Source organism: Octodon degus, unplaced genomic scaffold, assembly GCF_000260255.1.
Source record: "Octodon degus isolate 3935 unplaced genomic scaffold, OctDeg1.0 scaffold00056, whole genome shotgun sequence".
Taxonomy (NCBI): Eukaryota; Metazoa; Chordata; class Mammalia; order Rodentia; family Octodontidae; genus Octodon; species Octodon degus.
Window position 1 is genome coordinate 9,777,094 of NW_004524632.1, and position 9,159 is coordinate 9,786,252.

General features: G+C 43.4%; 1 protein-coding gene across 1 annotated transcript; it reads right to left on the reverse strand.

Moving 5' to 3' along the window:
• Positions 1 to 4,504: 4,504 nt before the first annotated feature.
• Positions 4,505 to 8,908, reverse strand: Krt10 (keratin 10). Its single transcript, XM_023718065.1, has 8 exons — positions 8,302 to 8,908; positions 7,348 to 7,430; positions 6,788 to 6,944; positions 6,539 to 6,700; positions 6,328 to 6,453; positions 5,881 to 6,098; positions 5,137 to 5,496; positions 4,505 to 4,810 (listed from the first exon to the last, which is right to left on the reverse strand). The coding sequence occupies exons 1-8, from the start codon at positions 8,893 to 8,895 to the stop codon at positions 4,804 to 4,806; spliced, it is 1,707 nt and encodes a 568-aa protein (XP_023573833.1). The 5' UTR covers positions 8,896 to 8,908; the 3' UTR covers positions 4,505 to 4,803.
• Positions 8,909 to 9,159: the final 251 nt, after the last annotated feature.

The window sequence follows — 9,159 nt, forward strand, 5'->3', positions numbered from 1 at the left end:
TTTGCCAAGCTTGTTTCAAGTAGGTGCTTTAGACCACTGAGCCATCTCTCCAGCTCCTTGAATTTCTTATGAGACATTCATGAGCAAAAAAAATCCTATTTGTAATGATCTGTCTGGAAACTTCTTTGTGCAAAACACAATATTTTTTTTGTTTTGTTTTGTATAGTTGTGACTGAATTTTCCACCGTCTTTGTGCTAAATATATATTGTGCATGGAAATGTCAGCTATAGAGATATTGATGCGTCTATTACATATGACTTAAATAAGCCTACACATCTTGGGAGTGTGTGCTCGAAATCTTTCTATTGATGGGTCATCTGTAATAAAAATGCCTAGAAATCCCTGCTATAAAAGCAAGAGCTAGGCTCAAAATCAGAACTCCTGGGTTCAGGATGTCCCTTGAGCCCTGAGACTCCTGGGAAAGTCCCTAAGGATTCCCGAGTTCCAAGTCTGCTTTGGCACCAAAGCATATGTATTTGGAGAACGGTAAAGGAGTGTGTGTCTGGGCGCTGTGCGGTCGTGCTGGGTCGCTGCTACCCGAGTGCAGGTGCACTTCGTACACCCTCGTGGAGATCACGGAACCTTGAGCACAGTGGTGGATTAGCTAACGGCAACTTGCAACACCCAGCTGAACTCAGTCTATACGGTGCTGGGCGTGCAGGCCCACCCAAGGACTGTCGCCAACCACGTAAAAGGAGGAGTGGAGGGGAAGACGGTTGTGCTGTGGATCCTCCTGGAGAAGTCATCATGCTGGCTTTCCTGCTACGAACTTGCCCTGAGCGTGTCCTCCTGGCTCCAGGGCAGCACCATCGGCTTGTCGGCACCGATCCTTCCTTCCTTCCACAGGCACAGACTTTCTGGCTTCCACCACTGGCCTCTAGGCCTTCCCAGTGCAGATCTTCGCTACAGATTTGCATCAGATATTGTTGTGGGCTCTGTGCTTCCAGCCAGACTCGTGGAGGATATTGCAGCGGGCTTGAAATCTTTAGCTGGACCCCTCAGGACATTGCCATGGGCCTCAGGTGGATTCTTTGGGTCTCTAGATCTCTAGAGCCAGATCTCCTGTACTCTTCTGCATTTGACTTTTTGGATGAATATTATAAAATAATCCTATTAATTATGTCTCCTGGATTAAATCTATTCCCTTGCAAATTATCACTATGGCTACTACATATTGATAATTGAACATGTGCAATTTAAAAGCATATTTGCATACACGAGGGCCCTATAGCCATCTGCATACCTTTATCTTAATTAGAATGAGTGGGAAGGCCACTGGGTTACAGTATTTCATTTCTCCCATCATAACAGTCCTGAAATAAGTGAACATAAAGCACCACAACATTTCCACTGAGATGCTGGGGTTTCGCAACAGTTCTGGAGGGGATACTCAACTCTACTGACAGGGCAGGTGAAAAAACATAGAGAAAAACCCCAAGTCTAACTTGTGTAAATGTCTTGCCGTCGCCTCAAGAAGCCTGGCTCATTTAGGATTGTCACACTGGTAAGAGGAGTGTGGCTTTCCAAGCTCTCATGGGCCACCAAGCTCATTTCTATCCAGTCCTTTCCACTCTGTTGCTCAAGAGGTTGTTTGTTTCCACTACTAGGAAACCTTGTTCTTTGAAGCCACCGACTGTGCTACACTCACTATTTCATCCCCATTTGTCCCCTCCAGGGATGAATGATCAACCAATAAATATTTTAACGCATACTGGGAGCCAAGGTTTATGACTGATGTTGGATTAACTTGCAACTATTCTGGTTCCAAAAAAAAAAAAAAAAGGCAGAAAGACAATGAGTGGACTGGGGGGAGAGTGGGTAAAAGAGACCGAGTGGCCAGTGTGTTGCGAGAGTGTTATTTTGTCCTTTTTCCAACGAGCTGATTTGGAAGGTGGACTTATGATCGGAGAAAAGCCTCGACAGGGAAACGACATGGGGCTGAGCAAGGTGAGGCTGTGTGTCAACGAGAGGACTCACTGTGATGAGCTGTCGTATTTCTTCTGGCTTTCTGTCAAGGAGAAATTGCCTGCCAACTTCCTTTATCTCTTCCTACACAATAAACAACCTGGTTGTTCAAATATTACTCATCCATATTTCGAAACCCACTACTAAAATAAAATTCCAGGAGAACTAAGAGACAGTTTTTTTTTTTTTTAAGAGTGTATGTTAAGCCAGGTGTGGTGGCACACACCTGTCATTCCAGCACTCAGGAGGCTGAGGCAGGAGGATCACTGCAAGTTTGAGACCAGCCTGGCTTACAAAGTGAGCTCAAGCCTGAGCTACATAGCAAGACCCTGTCTCAAAAAGAAAAAAAAAAATGTGTGTTATGTTATTTACCTTATTTTTCTCATAATGGAGCACACAAGTTTAAACTTGTGTGATTGTAGATAGACTATGGCTCAACTTTAATTAACTAATCCCTAGGTTCTGCAGATTAAAGATATGATTAATGAAATACAATCATTAAGGTTGTTGCAAGGGTGGGGATTGTAGCTCGGTGGTGAAGTGCTTGCATAGAAAGTGTGAGGCTATGGATTTGATCTACAGTACCACCAAATTTAATGCTATACAGTATTTTTATTTTATTTAAAAATCATTTATTTATTTGGTACAGGGTCTCACTATACAGGTTGGACTCATAGTGATTCTTCTATCTCAGTCTCCCCATTATAGGCATGTGCTATCATGCCCAGTTTCAGTGGCTGGCACAGTGCATCTGGGGGCCAGTACAGCATGTGGTACGGGAGATCAATCCCAGGTCCTTGCACTTGCCAGGCTGGTGCTTAGATTGCTGAGCTATCTCCCCAGCCCTAAAAATATTTATTGAGATCTAATGTAGGTTAGGTAGAATTTACTCTTTGGAGTTCTATTTTGACAAATTCAGTTGCATAATGACTGCCAGAAACAAGACAGAATATTTATAGCATTAAAGAAAGCTGTCATGTATACCTTTGTGGTAATTTTATCTTCCCCTGACCCTCTGGCAACCTCTGACAGTCTTCTGGCTCTCCAACTAGATCTTTCTGGAAAGTCACATAAATGGGGTAGAATATACAACCTTTTGAATTTGCCTTCCTTCGCTTAGGATGATGCCTTTGGACTCTAGTCAAATAAATTTTAGTCAGATAAAGAATTCTGATCAGCAGAGATCCTGGCTGAAGGGAGATGGGCAGAATATATTGAAGAGACAAAACTTAATAGCAAGTTCAACTATTTCTTAACACATTTGTATTTGCCTCACATCAACATTACTGATATGAAAAGTTTTATTTCTTTAAGAATAAGGACAGTAGCTGTCTCTAGTTACGAACAATACAATAGGTTCCCAGCTCTTGGGCAACTGTATTAGGTAATAATTTAAAAAATACGCTTTCTGAACAGTGACCAGTGTAGCACACAGTGTATACACAATAGGAGCTCAACGTTCTTACCCCACAATATCAGAACTTTACCGTGGGGCATACTGAGGCTTCAGTGGGCCAGAGAAGACTAACCCCAAGAAGGGTAGATGGTACAAGAAAGGATGCACATATGAAGAGGCATATGAGCTGAAATGGAGCGTCTCTGGCCACAGCAGCTTTTGGTGCCAGGTTGTTTATGGAAACCTGACTCTAGGGAAGCCCATCCCCTTTGAAATATGACTCTTGTAATTAATTTTAGAGGGTAGGGTTTGTCCAGAAGAGGGAGTCCCAACCACGTGGCATGAGAATCAGGGCTGAGATCCTGGGAAAAACTGGAATGCAAACTGAGAAGGGTATTGAGCAAAGCTGCTACTTGGCAGACATAGGTAACCCAGGAAACCACCACAGAACACAAGTGGAAGGGCATATATTAGGGATGCCTGGTCCCTATTCCACTGATAGAGCTCCTTAGCATTACTCAGCTCCTTACTCATTACTAAGAGTACCAAGTAATGCCAGTGAGACTTTCATTGGCTGAGGGATGTGACTGTGTTGACACTGAAAATACTAGGCCTTTGGTTTTGACCACTGGGAAAAGTTGAGGGAAAGCAGAGACCTAGCAATGTCCCTTGGTCACAGGGCATGTCCTGAGAGACACTAAATGATTTTGTTGGCTGTGGCATTTTGCTGAGTTAGTGTTGGAAGATATTTATTTATTTATTTTTGGAATATGTAACTTAAGCCGTGTGACAATCTGGAAGAAGCCATAGAGTAACTGAGGAAAAAAGGGCAGGCAAATGGGAAAAGTCAAGTAATCAGAACATGAAGATTTTCCACTTTTATTTTTTGAGGTCTTGAGATATTTCAAATTTTCCAGGATTGAAACAATTTAAACCAGAGCACTTGGGGGCTTCTCATATATCATAAACTTTTAGAAGGTGTAGGACTGGGACTTTGGACACTTTTAAATTGAAATTTTCATATTGGTTTCAGCACACCCACAATACCAAGAAAAGAAAAATTCTGACAAATGTAGATAATTTGCATCAGTAAGAAAAGTTTATTGAAATTCATTAGTAAATGAGAATAGAAAGTTTTCTTTTTCTTTTTTTTCATGAAAGAACACTTTCTGATAAAGTGGAGAGAAGAAATACAGAAATCATAAAACACCTGTTAGACACCTTATTTTCAAGGGGTGAACCTGTTTTCATAGACCGTTAAGACAGAAGTGTTTTCTGGACATTTCATTTTTCATGCCTCTGTATATAATGGCCTGTGAAGAGACCTGCTTTTAATTCAGCTCAGTAGTAGTGTTTCTTGGTTTCTGATTCAACCATAGATGAAAGCACTCTACCATCAGGTGTCACCTCTTCAATAATTGTCTTGATCAATCTGGCTTTGCTAGTATCTGTGTGAATAAAGAAAAAAAAAGGAGAATTTAGATTAAGCCACTTTTGGAGATTCTTGCTAATTAAAGATACATTAAATTTCTCAAAGAGGAGAAAACCCTCAACTTTTTCGTGTTAAAAAAAAAAAAGTCCAAACAGTATTGAAGCCATGGGTAGCATTCAGACTGGGCCACTTTTCAGCCTAGCATCAGAGAGTACAGATTATTTAAAAATGCAAAGGAAAGCCATCTTTAAGATTTTCGTTTTTAAAGCAGCTCCATAATTTAGCAACACCACCAGAGAAAGTTAAAATTGATTCTGATTACCCCAGCTAGATTCTCCTGACCTTGGTCCCTTAGATGATTCGCCAGGGGAACCGGAAGAGGAGGACTTGAAGCCTCCACTTCCGCCCTGTCCTCCGCCGGAGCTGCCGCCGCCAGAGCTGCCGCCGCCGAAGCTACCGCTGTGGCCTCCGCCGGAACTGCCTCCGTGGCCACCACTGTGGCTGCCGCCGAAACTTCCGCCTCCATGGCCGCCACCGGAACTGCCGCCATGGCTGCCGCCGAAACTTCCGCCACCATGGCCGCCACCGGAACTGCCGCCATGGCTGCCGCCGTAACTTCCGCCCCCATGGCCGCCACCGGAACTGCCGCCATGGCTGCCGCCGTAACTTCCGCCGCCGCGTCCGCCGCCGTGGCCGCCACCACTGGAAGGAGATGCGGGGAAAGGATGATCACAGGGAGTTAGCGCTAGCGTTGGGAATTCATGGTTCACTCTCTAGATTATTGGTTGAGGGAATACATCATATTTTGAGAGAATACAACTCTGCTAGCTATGCGTTAACATCCATCATTTAAAAAGTTTTTATATACATAATCAATTTAAAGAATCATTCTTGGGCCCAGCTCTTAGAGCCCAAGCCTGTTCTGCACGCTCTTTTCTGTACTCTGCTGCCTCTGCCAAACTACCAGAACTACAGCTACACACACGTCTCCCTGCTTGCTGGCATTTTCTTGAGGTTGAGGTAAGCTTTGCTGTCCAGGATATGGAAAGACAGCAACTAGGATACATTATAAATTTTGCTATTTACCTTCCCTCTCCTTCTAGCAGGCTGCGGTAGGTCTGAATTTCATTCTCCAGTCGGATCTTGATGTCCAAGAGTACTTGGTATTCAGAGTTCTGGCACTCGGTTTCAGCCCGAATCTGTTGCAGCTGTTCTTCCAGCGCGGAGATCTGGGCCTGGATCTGGGAGAGCTGTACGCAGTAGCGGCCTTCTGTTTCTGCCAAGGAGGCTTCCAGGGATTGTTTCTGAAAAGGAGATGTTATTGTCGCTTAGTGACCTCGCTCAATTGAGTTTAGGGAAATCTAGTACGACATCATGTGGAAGAATAAAGAAAATAAATAGGATTTATTTTATGGACAATGTCCAATTCTGGCACCTTTACACCCGAGCTCATGGCTCTTTTTCTTCTTATCCCCAACTCTGTATGAATATGAAATTTAGTACAATAAAAGAGAAGTCATTGAGAAGACCTACCAGGGCCAGTTGGGACTGCAGTTCGATCTCCAGGCCTTGAACGGTGCGTCTTAATTCAGTAATTTCAGTTTTATGGCTGGACATTTGTTCAATGTTGCTATCAATTTCTGTAGTAAGTTCCTTGCTCTACAATATTAAAAATGGCAAAAGATGAGAAAATCCTGATATACTAAGGAAATTTCCCTGAACTTTGCTATGAAAGTCGACTTACCTTCTCATTGAACCAGGCTTCAGCATCCTTACGATTTTTATCGGCAAGTTGTTCGTACTGGCTTCTCATGTTATTTAGGAGCTCAGTCAGATCGACACCTGGGGCAGCGTTCATTTCCACGTTCACATCGCCAGTGGACACATTCTGAAGGTCTTTCATTTCCTGTTTGAGGAACAAAAAGTTTTAAGGATCACACTATGACCGCAGTAGATATTCTTTTCTGCTGGGGGAGATAAAATTTCATGTCACCTCTTCATGGTTCTTCTTCAGGTACTGCAGCTCTTCACTGAGGCTCTCAATCTGCATCTCCAGGTCAGACTTGTTGAGGGTCAGCTCGTCCAGCACCCTGCGCAGCCCGTTGATGTCAGCCTCCACGCTCTGGCGCAGGGCCACCTCGTTCTCGTACCTGAAACAAACCAGATTCACATAAATCCCAGGTGTACCCAGATTGAGACTGTCTGCAAAGAGAACATAGACTTGGTTTCATATCAAGGCAACCTTGATCGTATACAAATTCACATCAGAGTATTAGTGGTTTAATGCAAAATAAAACAACAAAACACAAAAAACAAAACAAAACAACAACAACAACAAAAAAAAACCCGGCTAACAGTTGCTTTCAGGTAAATTTTCTTCCCTTGAAGATTGCCAACAAGGCATTAAAATTGGAAATGTCTCATACAACACCCATGCTAATTCATTGTGGATAAATTCAGGAAAGTGTGGATACTACTGTTCATATCCAGTCATTGTTTAAAATGACTGAGGTATTTGCTTGGGTTGTGTCGTAACACAGCCACTCAGCTTACTTCAGCCTGAAGTCATCAGCTGCCAGTCTGGCATTGTCAATCTGGAGCAGGATATTGGCATTGTCAGTTGTTAGACTGAGGATCTGGAGGGAGAGATAAATTATTTTAAAAGAGGCCCATTGCTGACATGGCTTTTATAATGGCATAGATGAATACATTTTATGTTGTTTCGTGTTTTCTGGGGGGAGGTTATTAAGAATATAAAATGCCTGAAGCTTGCCCAGCTACTTCAAGTTGAATCATTCTCTGGAACCTTCTATATTCTTCTAGTCCTGTGCCATCCCTTTCCCCAAACCAGCTGGAATTGTAGGGGTGCGTTTCTGCAAGTGTGCCCCCTCCTATCTTGCAGTGCTGGGAATTGAACCTGGGACCTCACACATGGTCGGCAAGTGCTCTCCCACTGAGCCTTATCCCCATTCCTTCCTTTATACTTTGTGGTTTTCATGTATTTTAGGCAGCTTTGTCCTGACTCACACCTGTATTTGTTTAATTTGTATAAATATTTCCAAGTATATTTACTGTGAATTGGTAGTTACAACTTAGTTTTTTCTGGAAGCAAAAAAATAGTCTCATTTCCATAATGGAGCTTTCATGTTTTGTTTTTTTTTGTATTTTGTTACTGAATATAGTTTGCTATCAATCACAATAATATTTCTCTCATTCATTTAACCTTCATGTTCCCACAGTTGTAAAGGATCTAGCGTATTGTAACTATAGATTCATTTATATTCTCATGAAAATTTAAAATATTCTCAGTAGTGTGCCGTCTTAGAAGACTACAGACATGCTGTGTGAGGATGGCCTTGGCCACCCCTTTAGAAATATTTATCTTTGATGAGACTGGATTACATTTAGAAGCAGGTAAGTAACATAAGCCACATTATGCTTAATTTAAGACTTAACTATCTGTGTTACATGGATAGAAGTAAAGTTGGATTTAAAAATGCCTCTTACCTGGTTTTTTAGGTCATCAATGGTGTCATAGTATTTGCTGTAGTCCCGACGCTCTCCTCGGCTTGTGTTACTGTGCTTTTCATACCACTCCTTGATTTTACCTTCCAGCTCATAGTTGGATTCTTCCAGAGCCCGGACTTTGTCCAAGTAGGAAGCCAGGCGGTCATTCAGATTCTGCATGGTTACTTTTTCATTTCCAGAGAGAAGGCCACCATCGCCACCAAGTCCACCACCAAAGCCTCCTCCATAGCCACCTCCACCGAAGCTGCCACCACCGAAGCTGCCACCACCAAAGCTGCCACCACCGTAGCTGCCTCCTCCATAGCCCCCACCAAAGCTGCCACCTCCATAGCCACCTCCACCAAAGCTACCTCCACCATAGCCTCCTCCTAATCCTCCGTAGCCACCTGAGGAACCCCCAAAGCAGCCTCCACTAGAGCTCCCACGGCTGAAAGAACTACTGCTGAACCCTCCTGAGCTAAACCCTCCACCGAGGGATCCTTTGCTGCTTGAGATTCTGTGGGCTGACCCGCCACCACCTCCACCTCCACTGCGGGAGGAAGAGTATTGCTTTGAGGTGTACCGAACAGACATGGTGGTGCTGTGGAGCTCCGGGAGTGCCTGCCACCAGGGACAGTGACAGGTCCTTAAATACTGAGAGGGCGTGTCGCCCAGAAGTTAGGGTTTGCTTACTTGCGTGGTTTTGTTTTGCCAACTTAGCATCTTTGGCTCATGGTTGCATAAATTATCTTCAACAATCATCAATACCAATATGTGCTTGTGAATTTGTCCTAAGAACAAACAGGAGATTTGCAATGTTGAAATTCCAAATGGGTGGGGCTCGGGTGAGCATATGTT